This window comes from Moschus berezovskii, chromosome 9 (genome assembly GCF_049115385.1).
Source record: "Moschus berezovskii isolate FMDL1 chromosome 9, NW_MosBer_1.0, whole genome shotgun sequence".
In the NCBI taxonomy this organism is placed as follows: Eukaryota; Metazoa; Chordata; class Mammalia; order Artiodactyla; family Moschidae; genus Moschus; species Moschus berezovskii.
This window is the reverse complement of record NC_142468.1, coordinates 3,242,343-3,265,206: the sequence shown is the minus strand read 5'-3', so window position 1 is coordinate 3,265,206 and position 22,864 is coordinate 3,242,343. Positions and strand designations below refer to the sequence as shown.

The 22,864-nt window shown below is 41.3% G+C and overlaps 1 protein-coding gene across 7 annotated transcripts in view; it reads left to right on the top strand.

Moving 5' to 3' along the window:
* The first annotated feature begins 2,236 nt into the window (after window positions 1–2,236).
* SPATA7 (spermatogenesis associated 7) overlaps window positions 2,237–22,864 on the top strand; it is a 38,542-nt gene continuing 17,914 nt past the window's right edge. For 2 of the 7 annotated variants that reach the window (XM_088839399.1, XM_055435829.2), the window contains exons 1-5: window positions 2,237–2,392; window positions 8,238–8,312; window positions 10,531–10,626; window positions 13,596–13,643; window positions 18,067–18,194. In XM_088839399.1, the coding sequence (XP_088695525.1) occupies window positions 2,374–2,392; window positions 8,238–8,312; window positions 10,531–10,626; window positions 13,596–13,643; window positions 18,067–18,194 (366 nt within the window). In that variant the 5' untranslated portion in view covers window positions 2,237–2,373. Of the gene's footprint in view, window positions 2,393–2,427; window positions 7,245–8,237; window positions 8,313–10,530; window positions 10,627–11,100; window positions 11,272–13,273; window positions 13,299–13,595; window positions 13,644–18,066; window positions 18,195–22,864 lie in introns of those variants that run through there. The other 5 variants (XM_088839400.1, XM_055435834.2, XM_088839401.1 and 2 more) reach the window with 5 other exon arrangements.

Sequence of the window (22,864 nt, the reverse complement as noted above, 5' to 3'; positions counted from 1 at the left end):
TCAAGGACACTGCAGTTGGTGGTGATTCCCCGTTGGAAGCGTGTTCCTGGGAGCGAACTCGACAATAAACCCAGGCCAGCTGCATACATTTACCCATGATAGGGGTTATCTTCAGGAATAGCAACCAGAAAGGATCTTCTCTCTCTTTTTTATAGAGTGAAAACAAAGGATAATTAAGTTAACTATCATAAAGGCACTCATGATAATATGTTCTCTGCTATGGTTGGAAAGAAAAGGACTCTATCATGCACTTCTTGAAAGAAGTGGAACAATTAAAAATCATGAAATGAGGATGGTTTCATTTGAGGATGGCTACCAAGCAATGTAGTCTTCACAACCCTCATGTGGTTGTCTCTCAACCATGGAGCCCCTTTCCTTTTGATAGCCAAAGCCTACTTTCACAAGAGAAACCAGCATCACCCTTGAGTGACTCGGGTCAGTGTTGCTCTCCCAGGGGGGTCTGGCCTTTACGCTTCAGTTCTAGTCCAATTTAGCAAATGCTTACTGGAGGTCTAGTATATGCAAGGCATTTTCCAGATGCTGGCACTGGAATAAAAGGCTTCCTGTTCTTCGCGATTTCAAGCATTAATGAGTAGGTAGGCAAGAGTATCTTTGTTCTCTAGGCAACACCTGACTCTCTGCCCCTCACTTCAGTTCAGTCGCTCAGTCATGTCCGACTCTGCGACTGCAGCAAAGTCCATGGACTGCAGCACGTCCCTGTACCCCTGGGTACCCTGCTCCTGTACCCTTCTAAATGACTTTTTGTCGTTGGGGCCACAGAACTGTCACACACTTCCACATTTCTCAATTATGAATCTAATTTTCTCCTTTCTCTGGAGTCTTAGAAAATCAGGAATTCAGGTGAATTTCTGGCTATTGATACCCCTTTCCTTTTCATCATGTTCCTAATTTACTCCTTTGTGCCTGAATTCCCCTTCTGAGACAAAAGTCTTAAAAGAGAGAAAACTGTTATTTGCTGAACATCTTGTTCTGCCAAGCACTGCATGTGTTAATCCTACAACTACAAAGTTAGTAGCATGTCTTACATCTTAGACAAGATGGGCTTCAGACTTGGAGAGGTTTACAAAGCAACTCAAGAGATGCAGGAACTAATTGCAGCAGAAAACTCACAATTACGTTCCACATATCTGCCTTCAAAGACAGTACTTTTGCCATTACAGAAGAGATGCTGGTGGGGGGTGGGGGGTGCAATTTTGCGTCTCAGAGGGCCTTTGGCAACAGTTGGGGACCTTTCCTGTCACAACCAGGGGTGGAATGGGTGGGCTGCTACTGCCATGCAGTGCACAGAGGTCAAGGCTCGCTGCTAAACATCCTGCACTGCACAGGACAGCCCGACAATCATGCATCCAGCCCCGAATGTCCGTAAACCTGCTGCGGACAAGGACACATACATTACAGAACGCTGCCCGGCCCCAGTCTGCCCTCACGTCCAAGGATTCAAGGTAACTCCTTCGAAATTAAATAAATTGTGGAAAGCCACGAATTTCATGTTACAACTCTATTCCATCATAAAGGAAAACTGATGACTTAAGCTTTTTATAAAGAAGGAAGGTGGTGGTGGAAGAGGAGGCGGTGGGGGGAAGCTCAGGAAGCAAAAAGGACATGCAAACTGATTACTGGGGTTAAGAATTAAGATAATATGTAGATGCTTTTCATCCCCAGGATTTTCACTAATCCAAATGTTCAAGTACTGCCGTTTGTAAATTTAATTATTTCGGGCTTCCTTGGTGGCTCCGATGGTAAAGCTTCTGCCCGCAATGCGGGAGACCCGAGTTCGATCCCTGCGTCGAGAAGAAATGCAAACGGATTATTGCGGTTAAGAATTAAGATAATACGTAGAAGCTTTTCATACGCAGGATGTTCACTAATCCAAATGTTCAAGTACTGCTTGGAAATCTAATTATCTGGAGCCGGTTAAATGTTACCCTGAGCTCAACTAACAATTCTTTCCGGGACCCAGGGGACACGGACGCCCGATGAGGCCCGCGGGTCTTCCCGCTCGTCCCGCAGCGACAGGGCTTGCCCGGTGCTGGGGGCGGAGTCCCGACGGGCAGCAGGGCAGCAGGGCCGCAGAGCGGCGCAGCACCGCCCCGTGGCGTCCTCCGCGCTCTCGCGGGGATCGGGGGGCGGGGCCGCGGGGCGCGTCCCTGCGCGCTGACGTCACAATCCGGCGCCCCGGGGCCCGCCCTCCGCCGCCCGCGCGCGTGAGTCTCCGGTCGCCGCCGCCTCCGCGCCGCGCCGCCCTCCGGCTGCCTCTCGCCGAACGTCTGCCGCGGGGAGCCGGCCCGGCCCCGGGAAGGGCCGCAGGGGACGCCGCGAGCCCCCGCGCTGTGGCCGCAGGAGGACCCGAGCATGGACGCCAGCCGGAGAGGTAAAGGGCCGCCGTCGCGGCGCCCGCCGGCTGCCGGGCCGCCTCAGGTGCGGGGCGGCGTCGCGGCCGCGCGCTCCCGGGCCCCCGCTTGGGCGTCCGCGTTGCCCCGACCCCTCCACGAGCTGTCTCGGCCCCGCGCCGCCGAGGAAGCCCTGCCTGCGGGGTCCCCAGGTGCGCTCGTTGGCTCAGAGCTTGTGACCCCGGCTCCGGGAGGCCCTGTCCCCCTGAAGTCGGGGTCGGAGGCAGACCTCCCTGAGCCCCGAATCAGTACCCCCCACGCCCCCTGCACTTAGGGGTGAGCTTCGGCCTCTCCATCTCCAACGTGGTTGTAAAAACACCCGTGTCTTGCAGCTCTTGAGGATTAAACGCAGATAATACCTACAGAGCTCTTGGCACACCGTTAAGTACTTCAGTTCAGTTCAGTCGCTCAGTCGTGTCCGACTCTTTGCGTCCCCATGAATCACAGCACGCCAGGCCTCCTGTCCTGGCCATCCAGCCATCTCATTCTCTGTCGTCCCCGTCTCCTCCCACCCCCAATCCCTCCCAGAATCAGAGTCAGGAAATACAAAATCCTCCTTATGGTAATCCAGCCCCGCCCCCAAACTACACGGTAACCCAGGAATTCTCCAACTTCAGAGTGAATGTTGATTGATTGCCTCGGAATCGTGTTAAAAATGCAGGTCTTGACGGAGGGGCTGAGATTACACATTTTGAATGAGCTTCCAAATGATGTAGTGTTGCTGGCTACAGTTTCAGTAGCAAAGGACTAATCCATTTTCACTATGTATACTTGCACTTGACTGAATACTCTGTGTTAAAATGGGCATCACTGTGGAACAATTGGAACCATGTAACTTTAAATCTCTAGGAGTCAGCCCAAACCAAATAGTTTGCATCTTCACACTTTGTAAATAAGGCAGTCTTCAGACGTCTCCCAATTCAGTGTTCCCATCTATTTTAAATTACACCTCTAAACCAAGCTGCCAGATGGTTCCTGGCAGTGTCTTGCTTTGCATACAAGTGTGCCTTTATTGTGTAATCATCGATCAAAATAAGTGCTGTTCTGAATGTAGGAGATGACTATTCATTGATCAGCAAGCTGTATTTTCTGACAGTTTACCATCTAAGTTCCAGAAAAAGCAAACAAAAATACGTTTATGGTTTTCCAAAGTTTTACCACAGAAGCTAACGTGACACTTGCTGTGTACCGGAAACTATTCCGAAATTATCTCGAGTTTTAATGCACAAAACATCTTGTACATTGATTTCACGGTGAATAAACTAAAAAGATCATAAATAACTTGCCAAGGTCCCAGTAAGGGACACAGCAGACTTTCAGTCCACGTGTGATAAAAGCAAAACCTTAGAGCAACTTAACTATCTCATGGTAGAAATGGGAGCATGGGAAAGGATATATGTAGAAATTAGAGTAGCATAGACTTAGTCTGTTAGTTAATTAGGTTGTTTTTAAAATCAGGTTCATGTAAAAAAGTAAAAAGATTTCTGTTTTTATAACTTACCTAATTTAACTAGCTCCATTTTTAGGACATTATATAATGTATAGTATCAAACATTGCTTTTTATTGAGCTTTTAAGAAAAATGGAGTACTCAGCAGAGATCTGGGGTAATTGTTAATAGAAAACCATAAATAAATTTAGCTAGAGCTAAAATTGGAGAAAGAAATGGCAACCCACTCCAGTGTTCTTGCCTGGAGAATCCTGTGGACAGAGGAGCCTGCTGGGCTGCTGTTCATGAGGTCGCACAGAGTCGGACACAACTGAAGCAACTTAGCATGCGTGCGTACATTGGAGAAGGAAATGGCAACCCACTCCAGTATTCTTGGCTGGAGAATCCCAGGGACAGAGGAGCCTGTCTATGGGGTCACACGGAGTTGGACATGACTGAAGCGACTTAGCAGCAGCAGCAGAGCTAAAATACTTAACCAGACATGGAACAATGGACTGTTTCCAAATTGGAAAAGGAGTCTAACAAGGCTGTATATTGTCACACTGCTTATTTAACTTATATACAGAGTTTTTGAAGTCCAAACCCCCCTACCTCAGAATTCTATGGTGTTGGAGATAGGACTCTTAAAGAGTTAATTAAGTTAAAATGAGTTGGTTAGAGTTGCCCTAATCTCACTTGGGGGCTTCCCAGGTAGTGCTGAAAGTGAAAGGGTTAGTCACTCAGTCGTGTCCAACTCTTTGGGACCCCATGGACTATATAGCCCACCAGGCTCCTCTGACCATGAAATATATGCAGAGTACATTATGTGAAATGCCAGGCTGGATGAATCAGAAGCTGGAATCAAGATTGCTGGGAGGAATATCAACAACCTCAGATATGCAGATGATACCACTCTAATGGCAGAAAGTGAAGAGAAACTAAAGAGCCTCTTGATGAGGGTGAAAGAGGAGAGTGAAAATTCAACATTGAAAAAATTAATGTCATGACATCTGGTCCCTTCACTTCATAACAAATAGAAGGAGGGAAAAGTAGAAGCAGTGACAGGCTTTCTTTTCTTGGGCTTCAAAATCACTGTGAACAATGACTGCTGTCATTAAGTTAAAAGATGCTTGCTCCTTGGAAGAAAAGTTATGACAAACCTAGACGGTATATTAAAAAGCAGAGACATCATTTTGTCAACAAAGGTACATATAGTCAAAGCTATGTAGTCATGTATGGATGTGAGAATTGGACCATAAAGATGGTTTAGTGCTGAAGAGTTCATACTTTCAAACTGTGGTGCTGGAGAAGACTCTTGAAAGCCCCTTGGTCTGCAAGGAGATCAAACCAGTCCATCCTAAAGGAAATCAACCCTGAATATTATTGGAAGGACTGATGTTGAAGTTCCAATACTTTGGCCACCTGATGCAAAGAGCCGGCTCAGTGGAAAAGACCCTGATGCTGGGAAGGAAGGAAAGCAAAAGGAGAAGGGGGCAATAGAGAATGAGATGGTTGGATGGCATCACCGACTCAATGGACATGAGTTTGAGCAAGCTCCAGGAGATGGTGAGGGACAGGGAAGCCTGACGTGCTGCCGTCAGTGGGGTTACAAAGAGTTAGACATAATTTAGTGACTGAACAACAAAATTGTACTTCTTAAATTGATTAGATTTCATTCCCTTTGATGATTTTAAGAGCACAAGGTACTAAGACATCTCATTTATCTTTTGTCGTTTATTGTCTCTGACATTGTGCTCTAACTGCTCTGTATATACCTGCTGTTTCTTTCTCTCTGAACTGTAGGGAAACACACATTCTTTAGGAATGAACTGCGTACAGGGAATAAACTGCATACTTCTTAGCCCGTTTCATAGGATATAATAGTAGCATGGAGCGTGGTTTGAGCACCAAGCGATTTATATTGATCAGGACAGTGTAATGGTTAAGACTCAGGAGCCAGACTGCTGAGGTCTTGGGCAAATGACGTGTCTTACCTCTTTGTACTTCATCTATACAGTGTGAATAATGACAGTACCAATCTCATAGGATTGTTTTAAGGATTAAGTGAGTTTCTAGCAATAAAGTGGTTAAAAGGTTGCGAGGTGCACTTAGCAGTATTCAGTAAGTGAATACAAGTGAAAAAACCTAACTCTAGTTGGTTTAAGCGAAAGTGGGAATTCTTGAGCTCCTGTGGAGAAAAGTCGAGGGAGGGCAGAGCTTCAGACGTGGTTATATCCCAGTGCCCAAGCAGTGTTACCAGTGATCTTCTTTGGTCTTGGTTCCACTTGGCTCTGTGTAAGTTTCCTTCTCAGACAGGTTCCCATTGTGTGGGGCAGGATGGCCACCAGTGGTGTCAGGCCTGTTTACGTTCTAGGCATTTCCTGATAGTTCCAGTAAAAGTCCCAGGCCTGTCTCACCGTCTGGACTTGGGTCACAGAGTCTTTGCTGATTTAGTCAACATAACTGGCCAGTTTGGGATGATATGCGCACTTCCATCAGTGGGATCCTCTTGAACCAGCTAGGCTAAGAGAAGGGAGGAGTGGTTCCTCAAGCAGGTTGAGGTCCTGTTTTCCTCAAAGGGGCACTGGATTCTGGGTAGGCAAAAAGTCAGCAGTTTTTTCCTCTGGAGAAATAAGATTTGTTTGAGAGTTTGATGGTTAGTTTTCTCCTTTTATATTTCTATATGGCCCTTCATGACTATCTTTACTACCAACTCAAGTGTTACCACCTTGACTTCTCTTGTCCTAAATAAGTTAATGTTTTTCCTTGCGCTCTGACTTATGAAGTAGACGGAGCTTTTTGGATATTCTTATCTCAGGTGGGGTTTTTTTGTTTATTTCACTGTGTTCTAGCGGGATTTGTTCTCTCATCCTGGATTTTAGTTCTGCTGTCTCGATACCTCTTTTTCTGTTTTCAAACATCGATGTTTCTTTCAGACTTGGACTGTTTCTTCCCCACACCTTTATAGCTTATAAAGCAGACTGACCATTTACCCATTTAAAACATGTCTTGGAATACACTATATTTTGCTTGTTGAATTCCATTAAACTCTGTGACTCAGCCTTCCTATCTTGGAGGTTACCCCTCAAAACACAATTAGTTTTGGGGAACTTTTGTGATGAAGTATATACCTAGTTTTTATATATCTATATATAGAAGATAAACTGAACTATGTATCTAGTTTTCTGACAGCCCATCTTGTCTGAAAGGTGAGACACTGACCTTAGGGGAGGTATTAGTTTTCTGCACCCCAGTGTTCACTGAACTTCTGTTCACAATAGCTAGGACATGGAAGCCACCTAGATGTCCATTGAGAGATGAGTGGATAAAGAAGCTGTGGTACATATATACAGTGGAATATTATTCAGCCATAAAAAGGAACACATTTGAGTCAATTCTAATGAGGTGGGTGAAACTAGAGCTTGTTACACAGAGTGCAGTAAATCAGAAAAACAGATTTTGTATACTAATGCATATATATGGAATCTAAAAAGATGGTACTGATGAAATTATTTGCAGGGCAGCAGTGGAGACGCAGACACAGAGAACAGGCCTGAGGACACGGCTGGTCGGGGGAGGAAGGAGAGGGTGGGAGGCACGGAGAGAGTAACGTGCAGACATACATGACCGTATGTGAGACAGATAGCCAGTGGGAGTTTGCTGTATGACTCAGGGAATTCGGACCAGAGCTCTGTAACAACCTAGAGGGGTGGGGTGGGGAGGTTCACAAGTGAGGGAACATATCTGTACCTATGGCTGGTTCATGTTAATGTTTGGCAGTTTACAATTCTGTATAGCAGTTATCCTTCAATTAAAAAATAAATATAAATTAAAAATTAAATGTAAGATGTTTAGATAGAATCCAAGCAGGAGGGTAAGTGGATGGGACTAGATGAAGCTTAAGACATCTTTAATCATTAAGTTCTGACATTTTTATGTACTTTTATGTAATAATTTTATAGTATATAATTTTATAAGTTACTGAATTACTAAGGACAGACCAGCCTATGATTAACTAAAATAGTTAATATATATATATTAACTCAAATCTTATTGATTGTATCTCAAAATCATTTAAAAACCAATAGATCAGTGATTTACAGAATAAAGTCAGTACATGCTCAAGTAACATAATTGATGTGTTTATCATTTTATCCAGTGAAACTTAAGTCTCAAGGCAGAACATTTTTAAAAATAACTTATTTTCTTAAAAGAGAAAGCCTTTTATCTGTGGCAGCGGAATTTTTATGTGATACATTATTGCTGGTTAGTAATTGAATTGATTGAATAAATTTTAAGCAGTTTTGGTAAAGATGAGCTTATTATTGTTTATGTGTCAATGGTGTCTTTGTGAAAGTTGTGTTTCATTTGTCCCGATTCATGTTTTTCTGTTAAAAGTCAGAGCAGCCTCTGTCCTTCCCACATTGGATCCATCACACCTATTTAAAGGGCACTTGAGCACCAAAAGCAATGGTAAGTGAAGCACTTAAAATGGTGAGAGATGGTTACAAGATTGACCAGTTGTGTCTCCTTTATTTGTGAATTATGTAGCATGATGAAAAATGCTGCATTTAATCAGTATTTGAACTTCATACTGCTGCTGTGCTGTGCTCAGGCGTGTGCTGCTCTTTACGACCCCACGGACCGCAGCCCGCCAGGCTCCTCTGCCTGTGGGGTTCTCCAGGCAAGAGTACTGGAGTGGGCTGCCGTTTCCTCCTCCTCCATCCTGCTGCTGCTGCTGCTTAGTCGCTTCAGTTGTGTCCGACTCCGTGCGACCCCATGGACTGCAGCCCACCAGGCTCCTCTGTCCATGCGATTTTCTAGGCAAGAGTACTGGAGTGGCTTGCCATTGCCTTCTGCGCCTCCATACTGCTGCTTAGAATCAAATATCACAAGAATTCCTGAGACCAGATAGGAGTCCATCCTGCCCTGGATGTGGCCCTGGTCGCCTCCTGCCCCCTGTGGCAGCTCCAGCCCAGCTCTTCTGTTGCTGGCAAACTGCCCTGGCTGAAGGCTTGCCTTCCTTGTTAAAATGGTAATTAGCAGGTGGTTAAAGACACAGCACTGAAGAGGGAAAGCCAGGCAGAGAAAAAGAGCACTTGAAAAGTCCATTTTGTATCAGGATAAAGAGGCCCAGCTTGTCCAGTCTGGCCTCTTTATCCAGTTGGGATTTCTATATCCTCTGAAAGGAAAATCTATATTCTCTAAGATGTTCTCTAAATCTGTATTCTCTAAGATCTAACATCTTAATGTTTTCACATTTTAAGAACTTTCAATTTTAATGTACATTTTAAGTATTTTATAATTGTAGCTTAAAATTTTTAAGCCTGGATTTTTGGTCAAAATAATTGAAAGTCTTTTTTTCCTTATTTACATGAAAAATCTTTGATGATGATCCGCCAAATGTGAAAGAAAAATCATTTTCAATTACTCATTTATTTCTTGGTAATAAAGTATATATACACATGGAGTCATCATCATAAACTTTGAAAAATAATTTTTAAATAAGAATTTTGAACTAGTTTTAAAAGGTACTTACATAGAAAAACAGACTGAAGAGCAGTATGTCGTTTACTATTTTTTTTTTAACAGTATGTGTGCAGAGCTGGTATAGGAACAGTGATTATAAGTATGAGGTTGCTTTGGTTTGCATCCAAACTATGTCCTTTATCAGCTGTGTGACCTTGAAGACAATTACATTCCTATGCCTCAGTTTTCACATCTATTAAATGGTGATGATAATGAGTAAATGAGTTACTGCATGTAAAGAGCTTAGAACAATGTATGCATGGTACCTATTCAATGAATGTTTTAGTAATAGTTGTAGTATCAGTGTCAAGGTTATTGTTATTGCATATACTTTTATTATGCATAGAATTTCCTTAAGATACATTAAAGAAGTAGCCGTTTACTTCTGGCAGAGAACAGTTAGGGTCAGGGCAGGAAATTCACTACTTTTCAGTGTCTGTGCCGTTTTGGCTGTAATTTTTTTAAACTACATGCACGTATTATTCTCAAAAACTGTTTAATATTTTTAAAAGTTATGCCTGTGTTTATGTTTATATTTTATATGTTTATCCTTGTATATGCATGCTTACTTCTAAGATTTCTTTTAACAGTTTAGATGAGGTCATGAAGTTTAATGTCATCTAATTTCTTTGTGATTATACTTGTCTTAAGGTTGACCTGATACCAAAAGAATGTAGTAAACTGATTTGTAGGTCTTGTTTTCAGGTATAAAAGTAGAAATTTTCATCTCAGAATAGAATCTTCACCTGTAGGATTTGTTTGATTTCCTAGACCAGTATATTCAAATGTTAACCATGGTAACATTATTTTATCATCAGGCAAGCAGCTAAATATTTTTAGTTATGAGATTGAGAGCTGTCAATAAGAAGTAGTTTTGTAAATGTAATGGTAGATTATCTTCCACAATCTCTTCCCAAAACTCTGAGGCTTGTAAAACTTCGGGAGGTTTGAACCCAGAGTAGTCAGTCAGTAGCTCGTCAGTTACCATTTCAGGATGGCAGCTAGGACATACCCAGCATCACAGATACAGTGCCAGTATCTCCATGGTTAAAGTTCAGAGCAGTTTATAAAAGTGTACTTAATAATGAGTAACTTGTTTATCTCATGATGATTTTTTAATTAGTTTTAAATATATAATGATTAAATGTGTTTTAATTTTTAGCTTTTTGCACTGACTCCTCCTCTCTCAGACTAAGTACCCTCCAACTGGTCAAGAATCACATGGCTGTTCACTATAATAAAATCCTTTCAGCCAAAGGTAAACATGTGCAAATGTTACTTTCTGTACCCAGTTTAAACCCTTCTCAGCTTCACTTCTAATTTGTGTTAATCTGTAGCAAAAATGAATACATTATATACCACTGGGTTTGTGCTTGGTGTAGTAAAGTACCAACTACAGATTCTATACACCTAGCAAATCTGGAATGCCATTTTATTAACTGTGTTTGAATATAATGTCTCTGTTTCATTTTACCTGTGTTATTCCTAACATATTTTTGTGATTAGATGTTGATCTTAATACTGTGATTAGACAGTAATTTATAATCTGTTCTTTTTAACACATTCACTCTCTTACATGTTGTCTGTGGTGGCTTTTATACTAAAAGGCAGAGTTGGCTAGTTGTGATGAGTCTGTGATCCTGCAAAGCCTGAGGAATTTACTGTCTGTTCTTTTACAGAGCACGTTCACTGACTCCTGGTACAGACCATTTCATCATTTCACCAAAAACTTCTCCCTAGTCCTTTGCAGTCACTCTGTCCCCTCCAGTTCCTGGCAACCACTGATCTCCTTTCTTCACTATAGTTTTGCCTTTTCCAGAATTTCATATGAGTGGAATTATACAATATGTCATTTTGGATCTGACTTATTTCAGTTAGTTAACACTCTTGAAACTAATCCATGGTCAGTATTTCTTTCTTTTTTTCGCTAAGTAGTATTCCATTTAATGAATATGCCATAGTTTGTTTATCGACGCTCACCAGTTGGTGGACATTTGGGTTATCTTGACTCACTTTTGGCTATTAGGAATAAAGCTGCTGTAAACATTCATTTGGGATATTTGACCATATGCTTCCATTTCACCTGGGTAAATTTATTTACTAGGAGTGGAACTGCGGGGTAATATGGTAAGTGTCTGCTTACCTTTGTAAGAAACTGCCAAACTGTTTTCCAAAGTGGCTGTCATTGTTGGTTTCCATCAATTCCACATCCTCACCAACGCTTCCTATTGGCAGTCCTTTTTTAGCCACTCTGGATATGTAATGGTATCTCATAGCATTTTAGTTTGTATTTCCCTAATGCCTGATGATGTTAAGCGGCTCTTTTTTCCTTTTTTTTAATTGAAGTATAGTTGACATACAATATTATGTTAGTTTTAGATGTACTACATAGTGATTTGACATTTGCTTATGCTCTGAAATGATCAGCAAGGTGAGTCTACTAACCATCTGTCCCCATAAAAAGTTAATTACTGTGTTATTGACTCTTTCCCTTATGCCATGTATTACTTATTTGTGGCTTACTTATTTCATAAAAGGAGGCTTGTACCTTTTAATCCCTGTCATTTTATTTTGCCGCACATTCTCAGCTTCCTCTTTTTTGCCAACAGCATTTACTGTCTGTACCTGAATCTTTTCATTTTGTTTGTTTTGTTTTTCAGATTCCACATATAAATGAGATCATACTGTATTTGTCTTTTTTGTCCAACTTATTTCACTTCCAATAATACCCTCTAGATCCATTCATATTATAGCAAAACACAAGATTTCATTTTTTGTAGCCAAGCAATGTAGAGTCGGACATGACTGAGTGACTGAACTGAACTGAATGTTCCATTGTGTATATATACCACGCCTTGTTTTTCCATTCATTTATCAAAAGATACTTAGATTGCTTCTATGTCTTGGCTATTGCAAACAACGCTGCAGTGAACATACAGCATATAGCTTTTCAAATTAGTGTTTCAATTTCCTTCAGGTAAATTCTCAGAAGTGGGATTACTGACTCTATGGTAATTCTATTTTTAACTCTTTGAGGAGCCTCCATACTGTTTTCCACAGTGATTGTACCAGCTTACAATCCCATCAGCAGTGCATGAGGGGGTCCCTTTTCGTTGAGCAACTTATTCTTATTTTCCGCCTACGCATCTTCTTTGGTGAAATATCTATTTAAATCTTTTGCCCATTTTTTAAAAAATGGGTTGTTTGTCTTCCTAGTATCAAGTTGTGAGAGTCCTCTTTATATAAATACAGTCCTGTGTCAGATACATGTTTTGCAGATATTTTCACCCAGTCTGTGATTTGTCAATTCATTTTCTTTAAGTTTTTATTATGAAATAACTTTAGACTTAACAGAAAAGTTGCAAAAATAGTACAGAATGTCACAGAAACCCTTCATCTAGCTTTCTCTGATACTAAGATTTTATATAGCTACAGTTATCGAAACCAGAAAATTAATACTGACAGCATACTGTTAACTGCAGACCTTATTTGAATCTCAGCAGTTTTTTACCAGTGTCTTTTGCAAAATTTTTTATTTTATCATTTGAAGAACTAAAGTTTTTAAAATTTTGGTTAAGTTTTTGCTGCTACATTAAGTTTCTAATCCATTTTGAATTAGTTTTTGCATGGGGTGTTATATAAGGATCAATTTTTTTCCCTAAAATGTCCCAAGTACCATTTGTTGAAGAGATTGTCCTTCCCTCATGGAACTGCCTTGGCACTTTTTAAAAGATAATTGGCCATATGCAAGGGGATCTAAACTTACTCTTCAGTTCTGTTAATCTGTATGTCTGTTACAGCACCACACTGTCGTAATCACTGTAGTATTACAGTGAGTCTTGAAATCAGATAATGTCGCTGCTCTCATTTTGCTCTTTTTTTCTCAACTTGTTTTGGGACTCCAGTTCCTATGTTACGTGAGTGATACAGGTAGGTGAAGTCAGTGATACTCACTGCATTCGTTTTCCAGTGTTCACTGTTTCATTTTGATTAGTTTGCATTGCTGTGTTTTCAAATTCACTACTGTTTCCTTCTGTAGTATCCAATGAGCTGGTTAATCCTAACCAGTGTGTTTTTATCAAGGATATTTTTCATCTCTAGAAGTAGCATACATATCAAAACAAGGAATTTCAAGTTCTGGAGCCTCTTGTGATTTTGACTTTTGATAGTTATTGTTATTTCTAAATATTAAGAATACTATTAAAACAAGTGATTTTTCTCTTTCAGCTGCAGTAGACTGCTCAGTTCCACTAAGCATGAGTGCCAGCATCAAATGTAAGTAATTTTTAACATACTGCCTATTTAAAAAAAGCATGGTAAACTGCACACACAACTTAAAATTTCCCTTCTTAACCATTTTTAAGTCTACAATTCAGTGACTTTAAGTGCATTCTTCTTGTGGTGCAGCCATAACCACTGTCCATTTCCAGAATTCTTTTCATCTTGACAGAACTGAAACTCTACTGGGTTTGTTGGGATCAGTGTATCCAGGGCAGCAGCAAGAAGAGCTGCATAGCTGATGTGAAATAAACCAGCTAAAGAGTGACAGGTGATGAGGTTGTTGCAGTAAGTCAGAGAGATGCAGACCACACAGGGTTGGTCATGGGCAAGCCCTTGGGCTTTCACTCTACATGACGTTGGAAGCCATTAGAAGGGCTTGAGTAGAGGGAGAGGAACAGCCAGTTTAAAAGCATTTCTCTGGCTGGTAAGTTGAGAACAGTCTACAAGGGGCAATGGTAAAAGCAGAATGACTGGTTGGGAAACAGTCATTCAAATGAGAAGTGTTGGTGACGTGGATCAAAGTGCTTGTAAGTAGAGGGTGTGTGTGTGCACGCACATGCTCAGTCACTCAGTCCTGTCCAACTTTTTGTGACCTCCATGGTCTGTAACCCACTCAGCTTCTCTGTCCGTAGGATACTAATTGTGCTTGTAAGTAGAGGGAGTATGAAACGGCTTGATTCTGGAAACTTTTCAGATGCCTGTCAACGGTATTTCCTGATGAACCGGATGTAGATAGAACATGAGAGAAAGGGGAGTGCGCCACAGATGACTCCCAGCGCTGAAAAGACAAGAGTTAGAGCTCACTGGCGCCGGGAGTGTGACAGGAAGGCATTCGGGGGGTGAGCCGCACGAGCTGAGGACTCGGTCTTGGCCATTGTGAGTTAGAAACAAACACCTGTTAGAGATCCAAGTGGAGGTGCTGAGGAGGCACTTGGAATACAGAGCCTGGAGCTCAGGAGGAGGTTCCAGGGTGGAGATAAACATTCAGAAGTTGACAGCATACACGTTATACTTACAGAGTTGCTCCTATTTTTCGTTTTTAGAATTTAGACTCAGTTAGTGCAGGTCAGGAAGCAACAGTCAGAACTGGACATGAAACAACAGACTGGTTCCAAATAGGAAAAGGAGTGCGTCAAGGCTGTATATTGTCACCCTGCTTATTGAACTTCTATGCAGAGTACATCGTGAGAAACACTGGGCTGGAAGAAGCACACGCTGGAATCACGATTGCCGGGAGAAATATCAGTAATCTCAGATATGCAGATGATACCACCCTTATGGCAGAAAGCGAAGAGGAACTAAAAAGCCTCTTGATGAAAGTGAAAGAGGAGAGTGAAAAAGTTGGCTTAAAGGTCAACATTCAAAAAACTAAGATCATGGCATCTGGTCCCATCACTCCATGGGAAATCGATGGAGAAACAGTGGAAACAGTCAGACTTTATTTTTTTGGGCTCCAAAATCACTGCAGATGGTGATTGCAGCCATGAAATTAAAAGATGCTTACTCCTTGGAAGGAACGTTATGACCAACCTAGATAGTATATTAAAAAGCAGAGACATTACTTAGCCAACCAAGGTCCGTCTAGTCAAGGCTATGGTTTTTCCAGTGGTCATGTATGGGTGTGAGAGTTGGACTGTGAAGAAAGCTGAGCACCAAAGAATGGATGCTTTTGAACTGTGGTGTTGGAGAAGACTCTTGAGAGTCCCTTGGACTGCAAGGAGATCCAACCAGTCCATTCTAAAGGAGATCAATCCTGGGTGTTCACTGGAAGGACTGATGCTAAGGCTGAATCTCCAATACTTTGGCCACCTCATGCGACGAGTTGACTCACTGGAAAAGACTCTGATGCTGGGAGGGATTGGGGGTGGGAGGAGAAGGGGACAACAGAGGATGAGATGGCTGGATGGCATCACCGACTCGATGGACATGAGGTTGGGTGAACTCCGGGAGTTGGTGATGGACAGGGAGGCCTGGCGTGCTGTGATTCATGGGGTCGCAGAGTCGGACACGACTGAGCGACTGAACTGAACTGAGTGCTTATTTATCCCATGATACTTTCTGCCTTCAGTCAGTTGAGACAGGAGTTTTTCTTTATGATCATGTAAATGAAAAAAAATTATGATGTCTAGAAGAACCACAAAGATTATCATCACCATATTGAAGTATAGTTAATAATCATTACTTTGTGTGTAACATAGCTGATGTGCATTCTAATCAATACAAACTTACTTAGAAATAGGCTTTATAGACATATTTTCAAAAAGAAGTAAGTCTCCAGTCTTGAGTCATCTCTGTTTTTATAGTCTTCTATCAAAGCAGACAACTGAATTGATAATTTCAGTCATTGTCTGAACTAGGATATCTCTGTACTTTGTTGAATTGTTTAAGTAATTCCGTATTCTGATCCATTAGAAAGGCTTTCCTTTTTATGTTTTTAGTTTTTGGGGTGTGTGGGCTTTCTCCAGGTGCGGTGCGCAGGGGCTGCTCTTGTCTGGGTGCTCGGGCTCCCCCTTTGCTGTGCTTTCCCTTGCTGTGGAATGCAGGCTCTGGACGTGGGCTCGGTCGTGGCACACGGGCTGAATTGCCCCACTGCGTGTGGAATCTTCCTGGGCTGAAGACTGAACCCATGTCGTCTGCAGATCCTTAACCATTGGACCACCAGGGAAGTTCCAAGAAAGGCTTTACCTTTTATAGCAGTTTTATTGACAAATATTTTTCATACCATAGAATTTATGGATTTTTACTAAGTTTACAAAAGTGTGCAGTCATCACTACAAACCAGTTTTAGAATATTTTCATCATCTTAACAAGATCCCCAAAATGGTAGCTTTGCAACTGCTTCCTCATCCCACTCCTAGCCTTGAAAGCTGTTAGTCTGTTTTCTTTCCCTGTACATCTGTTTGTCAGTCGATTGATACTTTTGCTGTTTGGTTTTTGACCATGATGAATAGTGCTTCTGTGAACATTAATGTACAAGTCTTTTGTGTGAATGTAGTTTCATTTCTCTTGAGTATATACCCCAGAATGGAATTGCTCGGTCATCTCATAAAATTACATGTAACTTTTTAAGAGACTCCCAAACTGTTTTCTGAAGTGACCATACCATTTTACATTCTTGCCTCCGACATAGTAGGATTTCAGTTACTGCATATCCTTGCTAACACATTATTGACTCCTTTTTTGATTAATAGCCATTTTAATGAGTGTGAAGCGGTATCTCGTGATTTTAATTTGCATTTTCCTCATGCTTAACGATGTAGAACATTTTTATATGCTTATTGGCCATTTGCAGTAAATGTATCTTCAGTAAAGGTCTTTTCAAATGTTTTGTCCCATTTTCCCCCCAAAACAGGGTGATTTGGAACTTGAAATTATCTTGTCCATCAAGTTGAGATACATTCCAATTAGAAAGCATATGTTAAATTTAAAATTTTACATAAAAATACAAGTCATTTAATTTATGGCTGCTGCTGCTGCTAAGTCACTTCAGTTGTGTCCGACTCTGTGTGACCCCATAGACGGAAGCCCAGCAGGCTCCCCCATCCCTGGGATTCTCCAGGCAAGAACACTACCTCTTTAAATTTTTTAATTTTGGCTGCACTGGGCCCTCATTGCTTTGTGCAGACTTTCTGTAGTTGCATCCAACAGAGGCTGCTCTTCATTGCTGAGTGCAGGCTTCTCTTGCTGTAGAGCCCAGGCTCTAGGCCTGTGGGCTAGGTGTGGCTCAGTAGTTACAGCTCGCTCTAGAGCACAGGCTAAGTAGCTGTGAGGCACAGGCTTAGCTGTTCTGTGATGGAATCCTCCTGGACCAGTGCTCGAACCTACGCCCCTGTACCGGCAGGCCGATCGTTATCCACAGTGCCGCCAAGAAAGCCCCGCACCTTCTTTTTAACTCTGAAACTGGACTGGCTTTCATTTTGCTGTTTTCAGTCTTTGAAAATGACTCAATACCTGACTTAAAGCTCACTAAAATGTGAAACCACTTTTTTGGTTTGTATTTTCAAATGAATAGCAGTTAAGAAAAATGGAAGTCGGTTATCCTAATTAAAAATATTTTAAAATTTAACATCATTTTTTGTCACATAAAACTTAAATTTTTATAGCATATGATGGTATTGACAATAACATTCATTTGTAGGGGAGTATGTGAATTAATTCAAACTCTGCCTTTCTAACCTTCTGTCTGCTAGCATTTGTTCCCTTGAGCCCTGGGGCTTAATCGGTTTGTCTTATCTTGTTTGTGCTCTTTAAATAGTTAGTCCATTTGAAGTTTCAGAAAACCGTGTGGATTTTTATTTATATATCAGCAGTGTAAACATTCTTAGCAAGGAAAAAAGTACTCTTTCTTAGTCTTCAGTCGTCAAAAAATTATTTTTTCTGTTTTACTCTGTATTTCAAAAGAATTTTTTCCCCTCAGATGCAGACCAACAACGAAGAGAGAAACTCAAAAAGGAATTAGCAAGGTGTGGAAGGGAGTTGAAATTTACTAAGACTACAGTGCATTCTAAAAGTCATTCCAAATCATTACTTAACACTCTGCAAAAGGTATGATAGTATTTTTACGTTTTCCTAAGATACTTCATTGATGGTGCAACCTGAGTTTTTTATAACGTTTGCTATAGGTCAGAACTGGTAACCTTTCCTGTAAACAGTCAAATAGTAAATATTTTAGGCTTTCCAGGTCACACAGTCTCTGTTGCCACTGCTGCGCCACTGGAAAGCAGCATAGACAGTACTTGAATGAATGGATCTTGCTTTGTCCAGTAAACCGTTATTATCAGAAAAAGACGGTGGGCCGGATTTGATCTGTAGCGGGTATAGTTTGCTGACCACTGCTTTAGGTTTTTTGTGATACCCTTTATCATCTGATTGTAGCTTCCCTGGTAGCTCAAGACGGTAAAGCGTCTGACTACAATGCGGGAGACCCGGGTTCGATCCCTGGGTAGGGAAGATCCCCTGGAGAAAGAAATGGCAACCCACTCCAGTATTCTTGCCTGGAAAATTCCATGGACTTAGTAGCCTGGTAGGCACCAGTACATGGGGTCGCAAAGAGTCAGACATGACTGAGCGACTTCACTTCACTTCACTTTATCATCTGATTAAGGAAGCTCTTTTCAATTCCTCATTGCTTAGAGAATTTTTTTCTTTTCTCATGAATATATGTTAATTTTATCAGATGCTTTTCTGCATTTTTTGAAATGATGGTACGGTTTTTCTTTTTAATCTATTTCAAATATAGTGAATTAAAATTGAGTTTCTAATGTTAAATCAATTTTGCATCCCTAGTATAAATATAGCTTTGTCATGATATACTACCTTTTTTTACACATTACTAAATACAGTTGCTAGCATGTTGTTTAGGATTTTAGCATCTTGTCCATTATTGATGTTGACCTGTCATTTTCCCTTTTTCTACTATGTCAGGTTTTGCTAGCCTCCTAAAATAAGCTGGATGTTACTTCCTCTTTCTCCACGCTCTAGAGTAGTTTATGTAAGTTTGTAATTATTTGTTCCTTGAATTTGATGGATTTTAACATTAAAATTATCTGGGCCTAGAGTTTTCTTTGTGAGATTTTTGACTGATTCAATTTTTGAAGTCATTATAGAACTACTTTCATAATTTGTACATATGTAGAAAGTTGTCCATTTCATCTAAATTTTCAAATTCTTGCCATAGACTTGCTCATAATCTCTTAAATCATATCATAATCTCTCTTGAATATGTATTATTTCTTCTTGTTATCTTAATATTGCTTATTTTTGCCTTCTTTCTTCTTTTCTTTATTATTCTCACCAGAGATTTGTCAGTATTATTAACCTTTTTAAGGGCATATTTTTTACTCTGTTGATCCCTTGATAATTTGCTTTCTAGTTCAGTAATGTTTATATTTATCTTTATCCTCCTCTTTTGGCTTTCATTGAGTTTATGTTGCAGTATTTTTTCTGCATTTGTTTAGCTTATTTTCAGCCTCACTTCTTTTGTAGTATGAACATTTTAAGGCTAGGTATTTTTCTCCAAGTACTACTTTAGCTGCATTCCTCAAGTTTTGATATGTGGTATTTTTATTGCAGTTTAATTCAAAGTATTTTATAGTTTCCATTATAATTTTTTCTTTAACTCATTGTCTTTTAGAAGGGTTCCTTAATCTCTATGTCTGTTTTTTCTCCTGGTTTTCTCTTTGCTACAGATTGCTAGCCTAATTGTATTTTGATCAGGCAACATCTTTTTGATACTCATTTCTTGGAATCTGTTGAGACTTGTTTTATGTCCCAGTAGGTGGGCAATTTTTTTAATGCACTATCATTACGTGTTCGAAAAGAAAATGTTTTATAGCTCTGTGTGGTGTTTAATATGTAGTGTATTCATTAGATTAAGTTTTATATACTTTAGATGTTCAAATCCTATTGATATTTTTGTCTGATTAGTCTGTCATGATTATGTATTTAGGTATTTCTCAAAAAATTAACACTAGCAATTTTTGTTTTATATATTTTCAATCTGTATAATTACATACAGACAGACTTGTTCTTGTTTAGTTGCTAAGTCATATTGGACTCTCTTGCAACACCATGGACTGTAGCCCAGCAGGCTCATTCTCTTCTTAGGATTTCCCAGGCAAGAATACTAGAGCAGGTTGCCATTTCCTTACCCAGGGGATCTTCCCAACCCAGGGATCAGACCCACATCTTCTGCATTGGCAGGCAGGATCTGTACCACTGAGCCACCAGGGGAGCCCGCAGAGAGACTTGGAGATGATATATTTTCTTGGTGAATCAGACCTGTTGTCACTGTGCTTTGAATTTCTTTACCTTGATGCTTTTAATGTTAATATTGAAGTGTTTTCTGATAGTAATATGGTTAAACTAGCCTTCATTTCATTGGTATTCCTTTGGTATATCTTTCTCCATTTTTTAATCCTAGTAGCTTAGGTGGGTCAGATTATTCAATGATAATTTTTGTTCTTTAAAGTGAAGCGTTTCGTATATTTTTATTACTTCCTTCCTTCTTAACTGTGTTGTATCCTTTCTGTTTGACCCATGGTAGCAGGCAGACTTCTGAGCCCCACTGTGATGCCTGCCTTTAACTAATCCCCTCCTCTTGCGTGTAGGCAGGACCTGTCACTTGCCTCTAACCCATGGCATGTGGCGGAGGTGATGGGGTATCACTGCCATAGTTGTTAATGGCAAAGTGCAGGGAATTTCCCCCTGTGACCGAGAGAGAGAAAACCGGTCTGGGAGAAATTTCTGTAGTGGTTGCTGTTCCCCTCTCCTAGCCATGTGAAAGAGGCAAGGGAAAGGGGCTCTTTCTGCTCCTCCCCGAGAGCGTTTGGTGTGGTTCCTAGAGGAAAGGGCTTGCAAGCAGGTACAGACTCCCCAAGTCTCAGAGGCTTCATGTGCCTACACTGGTCTACACTCAGTCTTAGCAGTGAGCTGAAGATGTCTCGCGTAACCTTCTTACCAGCTTGTGTGCCTTTCGGCAGCTCCCGTCACAGGTAAGTGCTTGCTCTGGTCCTGTCTCTCCCCGCAGGCGCCTGTCTCACTCCGGGTTTCGGGTTAGCTGTTTGCTCTGTCACCTTATTTCTCATTAGTTCAAGAAAAATTATTAATTTGCAGGGCGTCCGGCTTTTGTCTTGTTGAAACAGTGAGAGCTGTTTTTACCATTTCTCAGCTGAAACTGCAAATCTTTGTGTGTATGGGATGGCTCTTTCAACTTTTTGATTTTGAAGATTTTAGCGTTTGTAAAGACAGTGATATAATGAACCCACATGTTCTTGTCCCCCAAGTGCAGCCATGATCAGTTCAGGGCCAGACTTACTTCACATGTAGCCTCATTCACTGCCTCCTTCCCAGATTATTTTGATGCAAATACCAGATATATATTTTTTATCTATAAATATTTCTGCATGAATATGAAAGACCACCATACCATTATTGTGCTTTTAAATTAGTAATTCCTTGATATCATCAAATATCCACTGTTCAGATTTCCCCACTGTCTCTTTCTTTTTAGTTTGTTAGAATTGGCATCTAGATAATTTCAACTAATGGATAAATTTCTTTTACTCTCTCTTCCTCTCATCTTTTTATCCCACTGCAATTTATGTGTTGGGAAAAACCAAGTCATTTGTCTTGGTTTACGGTTTCTGTGGACCATCTGGGTAATGCAGATTTAGGCTGCAGTCTTGTATGGAAGCAGCATATGATTTCAGATTCTCAAAGGCCAATGTTCCCTCACTGCCAGTGTTAAGATAGGCAAGTTTCCTTGCAAGTCACTGCTTGGGGTGTAGCTGTTGAGAGGATCCCAGATTTGTAAGCATAGTCTCCTAGACTGTCTGGATGAGGCCCTGGGCTTTGTTTCCTGTCCCCTAGCAATAACATCACCTGTTGGTAAAAGCCACTGTCACAGCTGCCCTTCCTAGGTACCGAGTGGCGTTTTTTAACTCCAGCTCTTGGCATTGTACATGAGGGTGTGACATGTCAGCAGGCAGGGGGAGTGAGTCAGAGCATTTGTAGGTTAGTCGTGAACCTGGGTCCTTTTATGTGAGGCGTGTGAGGGAATCAGAGACCAGCTCTTAGTTGGGAAGTCATGTCATCGTATTGACTCATTACCTGACGGTTTGCAGTATGGGGAGGGCTTCCCTAGGGGCTCAAATAGTAAAGAATCTGCCTGCAGTGCAGGAAACCCAGGTTCAGTCCCTGGGTTAGGAAGACTGCCTGGAGAATCCCATGGACAGAGGAGCCTGGCAGGCTGCAGAGAGTTGGACATGACTGTGCTACTTTCACTCGCTGCAGTGTGGGGAAGAAATGATTACGACGTGGTGCATGAGGCAGCAGAAAGGAGCACACGGCGTGTGAAGCAGAATCCCCAGGACTTGGGGACTGACTCGGTGAAAGCAGGAGGCGGGAATTACAGAGTTCCCAGGTTCCTGGTTTGGGCAGCGGGGAGGATGGTGATCATTCACTGAAAGAGTAACAGGACAGAGTGCGGGGGTTTTGGGGGGGTTGGGGGAGGCAGATGATATAAAGTATGAGTTCACTTGTTTGGACCTGCTTGATGTGAGACGCCTTTGGAGCATCTAATACATTCAGTAGAGAGTTGGATAGAAGTATCTGTGTCAAGAAAGAGGTGTGGGCTGAAAATAGACTTGGGAGTCCTCAGGAGAGCTGCAACTACGTTGAAGAGCCCCCAAGGCTGTTACACTGATAAAAAAGAC